Here is a 17,577-nt window from a genome sequence, read left to right as displayed (position 1 = left end):
CGTTGACCATTCATTGTCGATAAACGACACAAAGTACCGGTACCCATCTACTGTCTTCGGTGTAATCTGGCCACAGACATCTGTATGAACACGCTCAAGTAGTCCTGTTGTCCTTGGTCGACTTCAATTGAACGTTAACCGGATCATTTTGCTTTCAGCACAACACTCGCAAAAAATCCACCTTCACCATTTACTTCACCAAGTCCTTCAACTATTTCATATTGCTTTAGGCGTCGTACGTTCTTGAAGCTTAAATGTCCGAACCATTTTTGCCACAGCTGCAGCCAATCTTCCTTACCTCTCGCTAGTATTACCGAACTTAGTGTTACACTGACCATCTTCAAATAAAACAGACTTCCACGCAACATCGCCACAGCTATAGTTTCACCGTTTTTGGACAACACTGCTCGACCAGAACGAGATCTACTTTTACTCCAGCTTTCAGCAAACGGGACAACGACAGCAAATTGAATTTGAGGTTTCTTACGCATTACTATGCGTCAGTCCGTTTCCATCGACGACAACCTTTCCTTTCACCGTACCTTCTTTTGTGGCAATCAACTTCATACCTTCTTTCGCGCTCTCTATCACCAATGACTCGTCGAATACGCAAAGCTCTTGAAAATAGTCTTCATTTGATGCCATGTGACGACATGCTCCCGAGGCCAGAATCCATTCAATGCACGATTTTTTCTTCAGTACATCTTTTTGTTCTTGGGACAGTACAAGCGCAATTTCTCTATCCACCGGTACGGTAGCAACTTTAGCCTTACCATGCCAATTCTTGTTCTTCGGACAAGAGAACTTCTTGTGCCCTACCTACTTCACCACAAACGAAACACGTGCCTTGAAACTTATTTCTTGAATTTTACCAGTAACAAAATCATGCTGAGAATCTCATGGCAGAGGTTTTTACGATGTTTAGTCCAAAAAAAAAGAGTAGTAAATGCAAATAACTTTCACTGATGCTACAATAATTTGAAGCGTATTACTAAAACTTCAATAACATTGGAAGGTTGGATATAAAGTAGAGTTAGACGGCACCTGAGCATTCGAAATAAACGAATTAAGAAAAAAAAAAGTAGAGTATAAAGACACAGATCTTTGAATTTTCCAAGTTTAGTTTGTCACTGTCCTTATAATGTTACTGCTAGAGCAAAAACATTTGAAATTTTCCCAAAACTGCTTCTGAGAAGGAGCATAATTTCACGTTTTGGCCGGCATTTGTCCTAGAGCGGATCACTGTGCACTCTGGCGCATGGAACTCACGAGATCCTCATCGACTGAGGGCAACGCGCACTGAAGCCACCTGTGAACCGAGAGTGCTGTCAAACAAAGTTCGCTTCTCCTCCGTTTTGTTGTCCCCCTCCCATCCGCCTCCACGAGCATAAACATTCGTCGGTCGTTGTCAAAAGTGCCAAAACTTGCACACAGACAGCATCGCGCACCGAAACAACATAGCAAAACATACCTACGTGGATGATATTTCAGCCGAGAGCCAGACGAAGAAGTACACGTTCCAGGTAAGCTCCCATCATCCAAAAAGAATCGCGTTTTCAACAACCTGTGGCCCTTTAAATCGCGCTCCTACGGATTGCGGTTTTGTTTTTCCGTAGACAAATCCTGGAATTGACGACGCCGTCGGAAGGATTCGAATTACGCCGCCCGAAGTGTACAGTGCGGAGAAAGTGAAAGTTAGCCGAAAGAAACCGACGAAATTATGAAACAGCTTGCGTTGTTAACCTTGACGCTGCTCTGCTTTGCGGCAGTGGCCCTCGGGCAACGTGTGGCCCCCGGAGTGAATCCCGGCCATTATGTAAGTATCCCATCCGGTTTTTAGTTTGGGTTTTCTCTGTTCTTGTGTGTGTGATTCGCTTCTGACGCTTTTTTCGATTCCTCCCCCATCCGCTTTCTGTGCAGCAGCAGCAACCACCCCAGCAACAGTATCAGCCACCCCCGCCGCAGTACAATCAGCATCCTCCCCAACAGCCGCAGCAGCACTATGTAACTTTCCATTCATTGAACTGGTTTCCCACCGGGTTGACCTTGAAGCATTGAGCTGTTTTTTCTTATATGGTCGCATTCTTTCAGCAGCAGCAACAGCAACAACAGCCTCAGTATCAGCAGCCACAGGTTCCGGTTCAGCCGCAGTACCAACAGGCACCGGTTCCACAGCAACAGCAGCAACACCAGCAGCCTCCACAGGGCCATGCCCCTCACCATGGACAGCCGCAACAGGTGCTGAATGCCAACAATATCCAACAGGAAAAAGCGTAAGTTGAAAATTGCGCAATTCTCATTCTCTAAGTAGATCATCAGGGTAAGAATGTTACAATCAAACTTCTGCATGGAGAGAACTTTGAGAAATTACGTTTAGAGAGGTTTCCCGTCTCTTTTCAATACTTATCATAGCAATTTATCGAGACAATCCACCAAGACGTTCTAACGAGTTCAATGACCCATGAACTCATAAGAAATTTCTACAGAATTTTCCTCAGACATTACTATGCGAGTAGCTTCTCAGAGTTCCCCCAGGAGGTTGGAGGTTGAGGTTGAGTCCCATGTTTTCTGACAAAGCTAAATTTTAGGACAGCCTTATTGTAACAGTGGTCATTACATTGGCATCTTCGTCTCAATTTTAGGCACATTGCCGAGCACATGGACGTGCCGATCGACACGAGCAAAATGAGCGAACAGGAGCTGCAGTTCCACTACTTCAAGATGCACGACTCGGACAACAACAACAAGCTGGACGGATGCGAGCTGATCAAGTCGCTGATCCATTGGCACGGTAAGTACCCACCAGGGTCAATCCTTCATCTACATGTTCTATACGGCTGTAAATCTATGTGCGTGATGGTTCTGCTAATATTTTAACGTTCATTCCAACCAATCACAGTCTATAGAGCTTATCATTGCTGTGTGATTTGTGATATATCTGTTAACATTCGTAGGGATTCTTGTTCGTTCCGAAAATCACCATTCTCGGTTGGTGGCAACTAGTTCATCGATGATAACCATAATCATAATCATTTGTCTTCTTGTGTTCGAGTTGTGTTCCATTATTTGCTACAACCATTGAGAAACCTCTGTGGGATAGCATAATCTTGTTCTGTTATTTGCACATATTTGCCAATTGCTCAAGAACCACTTATCGCGTGCTTATCAAGAAATGTTATCTGCGTCACAAAGTGTAGGAAGCACAAATAATCAGCACCAATGTGGAATCAAACATAATGCATCCGTATGCGTCATTCTAGTAGTATAATGACACCGTTTATTAACATAAAAGAGACTGAACTTTAATAAGTTATGCAATACTTTCGGTAAAGTGAGCTTTTATATGTTCTACACTAGACTTTAATATCTACAGGGTCGTCCATTAAGTTCGTCACTGACATAGAGGGAGAGGGAAATGGGTTCTTGGTCATGCGACAAGAACAATGTATTATGTATGAGAAAAATCCACTCTTAAGAATAAAGGGGAAAATTCCCAAATTGTGTGTTACATTCGGCCACAAATTACATATGAATTTCATAAGAGAACGTTCACCACTTCATTTTTTGACTGGTTTCCTCTCAGTCATAAGATTCTTATGAAACGCAAAACGTCCGATATTCATTTACCGTGATGCTATCATATTTCGCTCACGCTCCTAATTTCTCTCACTGCCATTTTATTCATATTTTTGGATACATTCTTCTTCTATATCGTGTGGCAGGTACGACGATACTTTATACCCAGGGAAGTCAAGGAAATTTCCATTACGAAAAGATCCTGGACCGACTGGGAATCGAACCCAGACACCTTCAGCATGGCTTTGCTTTGTAACCGCGGACTCTAACAACTCGGCTAAGGAAGGTCCATTTGATATATATTAGACTATAAAGTTGCATGTTATGTAACTATGGCTGAAGTAGAAAAGTACAATATACTAGCCAACCAAAATTTCTTCCGCAAACCATGTTTAAAGTTTCAATGAACGAAATTAGGAGTGCGCGCCAAATATCGGTACTTTACGGTAATTCTTGTAAGCAGTTATAAATATATTTCTTCTCTCAAATTTAAAGAGCGATTCTCTGGATACAAAATGCTGCTGAAGAAGTTCATAATTCACATCTATGACTATTCATTGAAACTCCGTACGTGGAACTGCAAATCTCTCAACTTCATTGGAAGTACTCGCATACTCTCCGATGTACTGAAGACCCGCGGTTTCGACATCGTAGCGCTGTAGGAGGTCTGCTGGACAGGAGCATTTGTGCGTACGTTTAGAGGTAATCATAACATTTACCAGAGCTGCGACAACACACGCGAGCTGGGAACAGCTTTCATAGTGATGGGTGATATGCCAAGGCGCGTGTCCGGGTGGTGGCCGATCAATGAACGAATGTGCAAATTAAGAATCAAAGGCCGATTCTTTAACTTCAGCATAATCAACGTGCATAGCCCACACTCCGGAAGCACTGATGATGACCAGGACGGATTTTACGCGCAGCTCGAACGCGAGTACGACCGCTGCCCAAGCCACGACGTCAAGATCATCATAGGAGATTTGAACGCTCAGGTTGGCCAGGAGGAGGAGTTCAGACCGACGATTGGAAAGTTCAGCGCCCACCGGCTGACGAATGAGAACGGCTTACGACTGATAGATTTTGCCGCCTCCAAGAATATTGCCATTCGTAGCACCTATTTCCAGCACAGCCTCCCGTATCGGTACACCTGGAGATCACCTCAGCAGACAGAATCGCAAATCGACCACGTTTTGATCGATGGACGGCTCTTCTCCGACATAACCGACGTCAGAACCTATCGTGGCACCTATATTGACTCCGACCACTACCTGGTGATGGTGAAACTGCGCCCAAAACTATCCGTTATCAATGATGTACGGTACCGACGCCCGCCCCGGTACAATCTCGAGCGGCTGAAACAACCGGATGTCGCCAATGCGTACGCGCAGCATCTTGAGGCAGCGTTGCCGGATGAGGGCGAGCTCGATAGGGCCCTTCTTGAGGACTGCTGGAGGACAGTCAAAGCAGCCATTACGACGCTGCCGAAAGCATTGTCGGATATGTGGAACGGAGCTCAAGAAACGATTGGTTCGACGAGGAGTGCCAGGAGGTTCTAGAGGAGAAGAATGCAGCGCGGGCTGCAATGCTGCAGCATGGTACGCGGCAAAACGTGGAACGATACAGACTGAAGCGGAAACAGCAAACCCGCCTATTCCGGGACAAAAAGCGCCGCCTGGAAGAGGTGGAATGCCAAGAGATGGAGTTGCTGTACCGTTCTCAAGAAACGCGAAAGTTCTATCAGAAGCTCAACACATCCCGCAAAGGCTTCGTGCCGCGAGCTGAGATGTGCCGGGATAAGGATGGGAGCATCTTGACGGACGGACGCGAGGTGATCGAAAGGTGGAAGCAGCACTACGATGAACACCTGAATGGCGCAGAGAACACAGGCACAGAAGATCAGGACAACGAAGGCGATGGGTACGTCAGCACAGCAGACAGCGGAAACCAACCAGCTCTCACGATGGGGGAAGTTAAGGATGCCATTCAACAGCTCAAGAACAACAAGGCCGCTGGCAAGGATGGTATTGGAGCCGAACTCATCAAGATGGGCCCTGACAGGTTGGCCGCTTGTCTGCATCGGCTGATAGTCAGAATCTGGGAAACGGAACAACTACCGGAAGAGTGGAAGCAAGGCGTTATATGCCCTATCTACAAAAAGGGCGACAAACTGGAGTGTGAAAATTATCGCGCAATCACCATCCTAAACGCCGCCTACAAAGTGCTATCCCAGATTCTCTTCCGTCGTCTATCACCTATAGCAAACGAGTTCGTGGGAAGCTATCAAGCAGGTTTCATCTACGGCCGCTCGACAACGGACCAGATCTTTTCCGTGCGGCAAATCCTCCAGAAATGCCGTGAGTACCAGGTCCCTACGCACCATTTCTTCATCGATTTCAAGGCGGCATACGATAGTATCGACCGCGTAGAGCTATGGAAAATCATGGACGAGAACAGCTTTCCCGGGAAGCTCACAAGATTGATCAGAGCAACGATGAACGGTGCACAGTGGCGGTCCTTCATACAAAGGTCGGACAAAACCTCTAATACGTCCAATATCGCTTGATAATGGTTAGCTATTACCTATCTTAGATACCTGACATCATCCCGTTGGAAAGAACTGTCAAATTGAAAATTCGATTTTCTAGTGAAATTTGACAAAATTATTTAATTTTCATCCAATCGAATAAAAAGTCTATTATTACAAAAAAATGAGTCGTAATACAAAAATGTGTGCATAAACCTGAACTAGAGATACATATTTAATTTCCTTTTAGTAAATCCAGTAAAATTTCAAACGGGCCATGGCATATTATACTGATTTAAATGATGAAATGGTGAAATAATAATGAAAAATGAAAATGTAATTTTCACCTCTAGGGGCAAAGAGGGGCCAGAAAAACTGTTGCACTTCAGAAAGTATGGATGATTTGCTACTTCATAGTGAGTGACTCATTTTATCGAAACACTTCACATAAAACGGACGAAGTTTTGAAAATTTAACTAAATTTTGGAGAAAGATTGCGATAAACTTTTTTTGGTACAAATAACAACTCAATGTGTTGAAAGTCATGTAATTATTGTCCAAGCAGAGGCTAACAACTACGCTTTCAAATGAAACCTATTGAGATTAAATCGGTTATGATTTCGTTGAGATACGGCTGTTTGAAGCTTGATAGGTAAACCATTGTTCATGAATTTTAAGCAGTCCAATTTTGCTGACTTTGCCGCACTTACAATGCTGCCAAAAATCGAAAACAAAACAGATCACTCTCAAATTTTGAGAAACTGTCACTAAATGATAAAGAAGTCTATATAAAATATTACCTAGTGATTTTGAGAACATGAATTTTTGAGGTTTTGTCCGGCCATGCGCCACTGTGCGGTGTCCAAAACTGCGTGAAGATCTCGGGCGAACACTGCAGTTCGTTCGAGTCACGGCGGGGACTACGACAGGGCGACGGACTTTCGTGCCTGTTGTTCAATATTGCGCTTGAAGGTGTCATGCGGAGAGCCGGACTTAACAGTCGAGGCACGATTATCACGAGATCCGGACAATTTATTTGCTTCGCGGACGACATGGATATTATTGGGAGAAAATTTGAAACGGTGGCAGATTTGTTCACCCGCCTGAAACGCGAATCAACAAGAGTCGGGCTAATGGTGAATGCGTCGAAAACAAAGTACATGCTGGTTGGCGGAACTGAGCGCGACAGGACCCGCCTAGGAAGCAGTGTTACGATAGACGGGGATACCTTCGAGGTGGTGGACGAGTTCGTCTACCTCGGATCCTTGTTGACGGCTGACAACAATGTTAGTCGGGAAATACGAAGGCGCATCATCAGCGGAAGTCGTGCCTACTATGGGCTCCAGAAGAAACTGCGGTCAAGAAAGATTCACCCCCGCACCAAATGCACGATGTACAAAACGCTCATAAGACCGGTAGTCCTATATGGGCATGAGGCGTGGACTATGCTCGAGGAGGACTTGCAAGCTCTTGGGGTTTTCGAACGCCGAGTGCTAAGGACGATCTTCGGCGGCGTGCAGGAGAACGGCGTGTGGCGGCGAAGGATGAACCACGAGCTCGCTCAACTCTACGGCGAACCCAGTATCGTGAAGGTAGCAAAAGCTGGAAGGATACGCTGGGCAGGGCATGTTGCCAGAATGCCGGACTCTGTGAAGATGGTGTTTGCTACGAATCCGGTCGGAACAATAAAGCGCGGGCGCAGCGAGCTAGGTGGATTGACCAGGTGCACCAGGACCTGGAGAGCGTGGGTCACAGTCGAGGATGGAGAGAAGCGGCCATGAACCGAGTGAATTGGCAAAATATTGTTGGCGAGGCTTTATCAAGATAATTGATGTAAAGCCAAATAAGTAAGACTATTCATTGAAGTATACCAATTCTTATTAAGGTTGCAAAGATCGATTGAGGTTCATAAGTTTTTCTTGTGAGTCTCTTTAGCTGTTTCTTTGGTCTTTATTTCATTAGAAATACATAAATTATTCATTCGTGTTTAGGTAGGAATGCGACTCGTTTTCAGAAGTGTTACTCATCATCGAAAATCGTACTTCGTTTGATTGTCGTATAAAGACCAATGATCAATACGTATAACTACCTAGACTTTTTTTTCTAGGTGAAACATTACATACATAAGCATCGCATATTAACGCAAAAGGTACTTTCGTTATACCTATGTACAATCTTCAGTCTGATGAAACACAAGTCTTTATTTTCATTGGCCGATCTCCAAAGTATCTTTTTTAACCAAAAAACACAGGCTTACGTGACTATTCCAAAGGTTCTTGAAGAATTTTGTCAGAGAACACTCGAGGAAAATGATTAGGAATTCTTATAATAATTTATTTAAGGATTTCTTCTACAACATGTTCAGGGATTACTCCACAAATTCCTTCGTCAATTCTCCGAAAAATAACTTCAGTGTTTTTTCTAGGAACGCTTAGAGGAATTGCTCTAGAATTTGCTACAGGAAATCATTTCAATCATTTCAAGGAGAACTTCAACGCTACTACATCCAGTAATTGGCCCAGGAACTACCTTGCAGAGACTATCCCTGGATCTCCAGATATGTTCACCATATTTCTTCCATAGATTTGTCCAGTTGTTTCTCAAGATTGTCTCCCAAATGTTCATATAGAAGTTCTTCTAAGAAGATTTTCTAAATTTAATTATGTTATGTTCTTCTTCTAGGGGCCTTCCTCAGCCGAGTGGTTAGAGTCCGCGGCTACAAAGCAAAGCCATGCTGAAGGTGTCTGGGTTCGATTCCCGGTCGGTACAGGATCTTTTGGTAATGGAAATTTCCTTGACTTCCGTATATGGTATGTCATAATTCACAACCATTTCCATCCAGTCACTGCGTTTTTCTACAATTGGATTGGCTTTCGATGCGGTTGAATTGAAAGAGACCAAAACGCAAATAAAAAGCGTTCTTGATAGCTCAATCGTGATTGGAATAGTAAATTTAAGAACTTGTTCATGGTTCTCATTACTACAACGCTTGTTTCAGTGTATAGACGAATAGGAAACGTTATCGAATGCACCCTCAATGTCAAGAAAGGCCACGATGGTGATTTCCTTTGCATGAAAAGTTTTCTCGATCTTGTTGGTAAGCGAATTGGTATTTGGAAAGAGGCATTGCTTCCATAAATTTTGAATTTATGAACTCTCTTAAGACCTCTTCCATTATTTTAAGCATCACTGACGACAGACTTATCGGTCTGTAAGGTGTGGGATTGGTTTTGTCTTTTATTTCCCGCCTTCGGGATAAAGACAACTCGAACTTGACGCCAGTCATCTGAAATATGTCCTAAGACTAAAAGGGCCTTAAAAATCTCTATCATGGGAGGAATAAGCGTTTGCTCCCTGGGAAAATTCCATCCATGCCAGCAGATTTAAATGGCTCAAAGGATCTCACTACCCTTTCTACCCTTGCTCGCGTAAAGGCTTCTTTGACAACCTTCAATGCGTCTCTTTGGTACTTGAGTCCCATGACAGGAGCTCTTGTTGACCAGAGACGCCATTAGCGTTCACGCTCGCTTCAGGGATTGAATCAGGGAAGTGAGTCCTCATCATTTCACTTAGTGTTTCTGTGGGATCTACAGTGAGCGAACCGTCAGTCTTTCGGAGAGTTCCCAGACCACTGCAGTGGTCTTTCGATAGAGTTTTATGAAGTCTGGCAGCTACGGGAGTCTTCTCAATGCTTTCACACATGAGGACTCATGATTTCCGCTTAGCTAGCCTTATTTCCTTGTTGTGGTCTGTCAGAACCTTTCGGTATAGACTCCAATCAGTGGAGCGTTTGGCGCGGTTGAACTCCCTCCGTGCAGTTTTCCTAAGCTTTTCAAGATGGTTGTTCCACTAAGGAACATCTCTGCTCGACCTAACAGTTTTAGTCGGACAGCTTTCTTGATATGCATTAGGAATTTTTGTTCTTATTCGTCATCAAACGTCAACATCCCACCGCAAAATCGCTAGTGTTTGGAGGAGATTTTAACCTCCAAATTACCAAATAACCTCCAAATCATCACCTCCAAGTTAGTTGTAATAACCTCCGTTATATGAAATATGGTGGCGCGTCGATCGTCGCAAGTTTATCGTTAAACAGTCAATAGAGTCGGAAGCCATTTCTAACTCTAGTACTGTTTTGATATTAGGATTTATGATGTAGTCACAGACAAACAGACGTCACACTCTCATCGTTGTTCATCGACCACCTTTTTAACGGTCGATTCAAAAATATGGTAGGTGGCCGATCCACCACCCGCAGCGCTCGTATCGTTTTTGTTCGTGTTTGACGTTTACAAACTACCGCCATCTGTTGGCCTGTCGGCCAAACACACCGATTATAGCATTGGGCGTACATGTCTTCGTGACTATGATTTTGATTAAGATTTGTTCTAAGTGTTACGTCTGTTTGTCTGTGATGTAGTCTTCGGATCGGAGAGTGGCTGAATAGGTTTTCCAAACAGTCTTCTTAGGATCTTTAAACGATTTTGCAATAGTTAGACCCCCTTCCCATTCAAAGAATATGTGTTTGTGGTCTGACATAGATATTTCATCAGAAACATGCCAGTTTGTTATTTTGTGGGAGATGGACTGACTACATAAAGTCAGATCCAGCACTTCCTGTCGTATGGCGTTTTCATATGTAGGCTTGTCACCTGTGTTACATATGTCAATGTTTTTTCGAGGATAGAAACTGTAACTGAAACCTCGAGGATTTATATTTGTACTTTCCCATACAGTGTGATGCGCATTCGCGTCACATCCGATGACAAGGGAAATGTTTTTTTGATTCACAGTAGGAGGTTAGCGCAGCAATCTCTGGAGGAGGAACATCTTCCGCGTCGCCTGGGAAATACGCCGAGACCATGACGATATCAGCTTTTGCCCTAGCGGTAGGAACCTTCACCTTGACTGCTACGATGTCGCGTTTAATGAATTCTGTAATTGGAAAGCATTTAGTGACGCAATGTCACATAATAGCTGCTCTTGGAGAGAGCTGACTGTCATCTTACATGAGTTTACATGAATACCCTGTATTCGAGATTGATTGACTCATGGCTCCTGGATAAGAACCACAGTGAACAGTTCTTTTGTGAATCTCCCGCAAAGCACATCCGTTGTGCTTCGAGCATGATGGAAATTCACTTGAATAATCTTAGTCATTTTTAGGTGTGCCGCAGTTTCCAGGACGGCGGTCGTCCTTCTTTGGATGCTGCGGATCATCTTGTATTTGTTTTGGATGATGTTTCGAGTGTTCGTGTTTGTCAATCTTCTTCCCTAGGCCAGCCTTTTTTGTCTCTGTAGTCGAATTCGATCTTTTACCAGATCCACTTCTCTTGGATGGCACCAATCTGCCACCGCTAGAGCTAGGAGTTTGGATGGAGCTTGAATCTTTAGAGACAGGCAGACTGGCCTTTTTAATAGGGTTTGATTGTGGGTTTTTTGCTGGAGGCTGCCTTAGATTTATCTTGGGGCAGCCTGTTAGTTGAATTTTTGTTCGACTGAGTGGTTTTGCCCTTTATTTTTCTCAGCTGTATTTCGCCAAAGCGATAGTTGAGGATAAAGTTGGATTTTGTTAGGTTCTCCATAGACGGCCCATCAACTGTAAAAATGCACTCGACATGGATATCGTTTGGTGTGCTTCTTTGGAGAATACGCCAACTAGAGGTTGTGATGTCGTTTTGGCTCTCGATGAGCGTTTTTATGCGCTCATCACAGTATTTCGCACTTTGGGGAAAGAACGCACGAATTGGTTCTGGACGCCGAATTTTCTCCTAGTCCATTGCTTCCAACTCGGCACCTTCCCTAGGGATGAGTGAAGGAGTTATTTCTTTCACCCAGTCTGCAGTCTCGAGATCCTTGCAGACAAAAACCATGTATCCAGACTTGTAGAGCAGGTTGCAGAATTTTGGTTTCATCGACTCATTAAGCTGTTTCTCCACTTTTAACAGCAGGGCCTCCTGAAGAACATCAAGCTGAGTCGTGGAAAGATGGGATGTGGGAAAGTATTTCGGAACAACTTCGACCTTCCTACGATTGGTCATGTCACTGTAGCTATGACCAGCTGTTTAGTTTTCTCCGCTATTTTCGATCTCTGGGATCCTGAAGTTTCTTGGTTCGTTTCTGTTTGGGGACGTCCTCACTGGTTGCCGAGTTGTCTAGGTCCGTCCTGCCACGTTTAGAGGAAGCTAGCTCATCTTCGCCCTTCCCGAGTTGAATGAGAACTTCAGATCGACTCACGCCGCTCTGCATCAGTGCTTTAAACTTCTTCCTTTGTCCTCTCGTGAGGTTTATTTTGGTCGTCTGATGGTCATTCGCGTTATTCGGAAGACATGAAGGATCCGTTTTGGATTCAGATCCTGATGGTTGGGATCCTGGGATGTTAATAACATTTATACCATAATTCTTATCGTCGTCCATGTCCAGTTGGATGTCCGGATACGGATGGTTTGTTGAATTTTTGTTGCTTACTTCGGTTGCGTCGGTAAGCATATCCTCCTGCGAACTTGCGAGTAACTGCTCTTCGGTTAGCTCAGTATTGCTCTGCATGTCCTCCACTACCATTGGCTCCGACTGAGAGAGGCAGTCGACACCTTCAAGGTTGTTGTTGTTTTGATTTGTACTCATATTTGTAATGCAGTAAGGGCTACATACTGGGGAGTTCGCCCTGGTACACCCCAGGCTCCGTACGCGATTGAGCATCTTTTAAACCCCCTCAACCATTCATCCATCAGCACGGGTCGCATGACACCTTGGAATTGGGGTTACCTGACTGGTGGATTTCTACCACCGGATCAGGCGATCCGTAGTATTATTCTTAGCCAGTTGAGTCAACCGCTACCGATAACTACACGGCTCTCTAGGCTGCTTAGAAAAGTTGCTGACATTGATGTTCAACAGCTTATTTGGCCAAGACAGCCAAAAAATGTTATGTTATGTTAAATGTGTTGCTTAAAGAAATTCAATTAAGGATTTTTCCTGAAACTCTACAAGAATTCTCATGCCGCAGTTTTAAATTATTCTTCTGTGTGTGTTTTATATGAATACTTCCCAGGGTGTCTACCTGAAAAAAAACCTGGAATTCTCAGGGAATTTTATTCAACCTGGAAGAACCTGGAATTCTCAGGGAATTTCGGCTACACTCAGGAAAATTATTTTGAAACAGTAATAGATAGTAGAATATGTGGGTTCTGTGGCAAAAATCTCCTCAACCATAAATTTTGTCGGCTGCGCCGCTATCAAAACGCTAGTTGACATGTTCAGTCCTTTTAACGATTTCTAATTAATCAGTATAAAACATGTTTAGACAAGGACTTAAGGTTGCCAAATTGGTAAAGGCAAGTACAGTTTCAGTTGGGCCTAGTTCATGAGCAGTTGATAAGTTGAAAACTTGAAAAAAAAAAAATACAAAATTGTTTTTTTGGGTATTATACAAAATAAATAAGCACCTGGTGCAAAATTCTAGAGGCTCCAGAGAAACCTACAAAATCTATTAGGCGACTATTCCACAAGTTCTTAATGATATTTTTCTCAGATCTTCAGACTGCTTCAAGATTTCTAGTAATTTCTCCAATGATTTCTTTTTGAATACCTTCATAAATTTCTTCAGGGATGCTACCTGCGATTTTTCAATGGATGCTTAGAGGAATTTCTTTAGGATTTGGTCCAAAAATCTTAGAGCGCTCTAACGCTGCCACAAAAGTTTATTTGTTTCGACACTTTTCCACAAAAACCTACAATAATTCCTAAGCCGATTTTTTCATTTATTCCAGGCATTTTCGTAAGGATTTTTTCAAATATTTATCCTCGATTACTTTCAGGAATTGCTCAAAAAATTCTTCAGGCATTATTCGATGATGTCTATTATAAACTTTTCAAAGAACTGCTCGATATTTTTTTTCTTGGATTTCTCATTAAGTTCCTCCAGATGTTTTTCTTGGAATGTCTCCAGCATATCATAAAAATATTGTTGCTGTGGTTCAAACATTTCTCCGATATTTTTTCTGTAAAATTTTCCAATCTCCATAGATTTTTTAAAAACTTTATTCAAGGTTCAGGGATTTGAACCAACCACTTCAATTATTTTCTTCAAAACGTCTTGTAGAACATTATTTGGAGATAATATTTGTTTATATTTTAAGGTGAAGATGAATCGAACCCCAACTTCAAATTTTCAAGAGCACAAATCTGGAGAACCGAACATCCGTTTAAGCAGAAAACTTAATCGATTGGTCCCTAGCTGGTGGTGACCAATCAATTATGTTTCAGCTTAAACGGGTGTTCGGTTCTCCAGATTTGTGCTCTTGAAAATTTGAAGGTTGGCTTCGATTCATCTTCACCTTAAGAAGGTTTCTTTTTCGTGTGAAGAATGCACCCTTCTAGTGTAAACTGTCATTAATGAAAAAAATCTAACATTTAGGAGGTCTTTCATAGATCCTCGAAGGAATTCAAGGAAGTCGTACTTAGAACTCACACAAAATTACTCCATGATTTTCTTTCGAAATTCATGTTTTCCAAAACAATCTAAAAATTTTGCTTGAAATTTGGATAAATGACTAGAAAATATATAAAGATTTCAATGAAAATTCTTCAAAAAGAAAAATGGAGGAATTACTGTATGAGCTTGTGAAGATACTCTAAACGGAAATGAGAAATTAGAAAAAAACCAGATTGGATTAATGAAGGTATAAAACATTTTTTTTTTCGGAAGAATTATTTAGAAAGTTCATAAAAAATTTCAAAACAAACTCCTGAAGAGATCTGCGGAGTAATACGGGAAAGAAATCTATAGTAAATCAAGCTGTTATACTTGTAATGTCATGAGAAATTACAAAAAGGGCCGTAGAATTATACATAGAAAAATGTCTGTTCAACGTAGCAATCAAACTCTCATCTCGTGCTTCCTGTTAGGTATCTCTTATTATTCATAATATATGTATGGTCTCTTTTTTAGACACTTCTAGGTGTCTAATGTAATTATTTCTAATACGATCATACTATCAGCCTCGATTTCCCCAAAGAAAAAAAATGCAAAACGCTCACCAGAAAAAATATTGTGGGTACGTCAATGAAGTCCATACATCTGAATCCCATTTTAAGAGAAAGATCATAAGTAAGGCCCTTTCAGATCACTGAATAAACATTCTTGGTTTTCGTGGAAAACTACAAAAATAATAATTTTTTTTTCCTAGATAATTTTATTTTTAAACATACCATTCATTAAAAAAAAAAGGTTTTTAATCATCTTTAATTAACTATTCGTATGTTTTGGGGAATTTATTGAACCTAGATTTTTTTTAAACCTGGAAAACTCAGGGAATTTTATTTCTGTAAATGAGTAGATACCCTGACTTCCATTCCATCTATGGATTCTTCTGTATTTGTGGAAATCTTTTGACTACTCTTTCTCAATAAATTCGACCTGGAAATCCTAATAAAGTTCCTCCAGAAATGTCTGTAGAAGTTTCTTTAGCAATTCTCCAGCAATTCACAGCATTTCATGAGTAATTTCTCTAATATAATCTCCATGGATTGGAAGATGTTACAATCTTAATGAAACTTTCACATCTTGCTTTTCATTACTATATCTTTCCGAGAAAAATATAAAGATGATCAAAACAAGTTACATTTTTGTGTTCCACGGTGCGAAAGTCTGTAGTGGGACTGATATGCGGTTACTTTTCATTATGGGACAATTTGACTTGCTGTTTTTTCCCAATTTTTCCGAACAAATTATATTATTTCATTAGTGTAGCTGAAAGAGCATTGGAAGAGATGTTGAAAACTGAACTCAACTCAATTTTGACGAAAATACAGATGGAACTGACTTGCGATTCACGGCAGTAAACACTATAGCCATTATTCCAGTAATCCCACTGCCTTCGTCCGATCAGAAAATCCTGCAGGATCCAGAGATTCGAGCGACTATTTTGTTCAGTTATTATCTGAGATATTTATACAAAAATGCCTCTATAACTTGCCCAAAAGTTCTTTCAGCAATCCTTGAAGGACTTCTTAAAAAAAAATAGTCTGAGGTTACCTCCCGGATTAAAAAAAAATCCTACTATTACTTTCCTTGGAGAAATTTCCAGAGGAATTCCAAAATTTCTTAAGGAATTTCTGAAGCAATCCTAGGAAGTATCTCTGGAGTAATTCTTGAAGGTATCCTTGAAGAGGTTTCTGGTTGAAATCTCATGGAAATTGTCGTGGAAACTTCTTCACGAGGAGGTTAGAAAAAACTCAACACGTCTTTTAGCGTAGTTACACTAGCTGTAAAGCTATAATTCAATTATTAGGTGCAAATTCTTTACATTAATCAAAGGGACTTACATTGTAGTGTTGGATAGGTTAACAATTCGTAGTTAAATTTAGTAAGAGTTCATAAATGATTTCGCAAAGCACAATTCTGGTTGATTAATCTAATTCTACCACGTCACTCTAGTCGAAGATGACAGTTTGTACTACTTCAAGCACAGGGTTGATCTGAGCCGTTATCGTCCCGAGAGGTGACCGGTCCGCCATCTGTCGCCTCAACAATCCCCGGCCCGTGAGACTGGGTGAGGGTCCCTCCGGATGCAGTCTCAACTTTGTTCATCACGTCGATAACGGCGAGCTTGGCAGTTGGTCGTCTGAACTCTCCGAACATCGTTTTTACTCTTGCTTGTCTAGATATACCATCCCTACCAGGAGTAACTCCAACGACCTTACCTCGTACCCAACTGTTGCGTTTGAGCTCATCGGCTAAAAACACAAGGTCACCGATCTCGATTGGTTTCGTGTCCTTGAACCACTTCGTTCGTCGTGCAATCGTTGGTAAGTATTCTCGTAACCACCGTTGCCAGAATCCATCAAGCATACGTCGAGCCAAATCCCAGCTATTACGAAGACAAGCTCCAGAAGCCACTGGTTCTTTTGGTGGCTGTCGAACTCCGTTGGAATCACCCAGTAAAAAATGATTAGGGGTGAGCGCTTCTTGGTTTGGAAATTCCAGGGGAATGTACGTCAAGGGCCTGCTATTGATCATACTCTCTATTTCCAGTATTACAGTCTCGAAGGTTTCGTCGTCTGGTAGATTCGGTACGGATGTGAATGAACAAAGCGCCGTTTTTATCGATCGTACCAATCGTTCCCACACCCCTCCCATGTGAGGTGCGGCTGGAGGATGGAACTTCCATCTTGAATGGGTGTTAGTGAAGGACTCAGCACAGTCGTGGTGTATTGCTTGGAGTTGAGCCTGTAACTCATTCGCAACACCACGGAAGTTGGTACCGTTGTCTGAGTATATCTCAACAGGTGCTCCCCTCCTAGCGATGAAACGTCGGATGCACATCTTGCAAGACACAGATGTCAGGCTATAGGCTACTTCTAAATGAATCGCACGGGTTGAAAGGCAAGTGAAAACTGCGATCCATCTTTTCACGTGACTTCGACCTTGCTTGACGTACATTGGACCACAATAATCAAGCCCGATATACGTGAAT

The 17,577-nt window shown here is 42.2% G+C and overlaps 1 protein-coding gene across 12 annotated transcripts in view; it reads left to right on the top strand.

Annotated features, from left to right (window-relative positions):
- The first annotated feature begins 1,387 nt into the window (after window positions 1-1,387).
- LOC23687673 (multiple coagulation factor deficiency protein 2) overlaps window positions 1,388-17,577 on the top strand; it is a 35,265-nt gene continuing 19,075 nt past the window's right edge. For 4 of the 12 annotated variants that reach the window (XM_011495339.2, XM_021838064.1, XM_011495344.2 and 1 more), the window contains exons 1-5: window positions 1,389-1,523; window positions 1,617-1,816; window positions 1,921-2,004; window positions 2,092-2,273; window positions 2,643-2,791. In XM_011495339.2, the coding sequence (XP_011493641.2) occupies window positions 1,721-1,816; window positions 1,921-2,004; window positions 2,092-2,273; window positions 2,643-2,791 (511 nt within the window). In that variant the 5' untranslated portion in view covers window positions 1,389-1,523; window positions 1,617-1,720. Of the gene's footprint in view, window positions 1,524-1,616; window positions 1,817-1,920; window positions 2,005-2,091; window positions 2,274-2,642; window positions 2,792-17,577 lie in introns of all 12 variants that reach the window. The other 8 variants (XM_021838063.1, XM_021838056.1, XM_021838059.1 and 5 more) reach the window with 6 other exon arrangements.

This window comes from Aedes aegypti, chromosome 1 (assembly GCF_002204515.2).
Source record: "Aedes aegypti strain LVP_AGWG chromosome 1, AaegL5.0 Primary Assembly, whole genome shotgun sequence".
Lineage (NCBI taxonomy): Eukaryota > Metazoa > Arthropoda > Insecta > Diptera > Culicidae > Aedes > Aedes aegypti.
The sequence above is the reverse complement of the archived record's forward strand: the minus strand, read 5'-3'. Positions and strand labels throughout refer to the sequence as shown.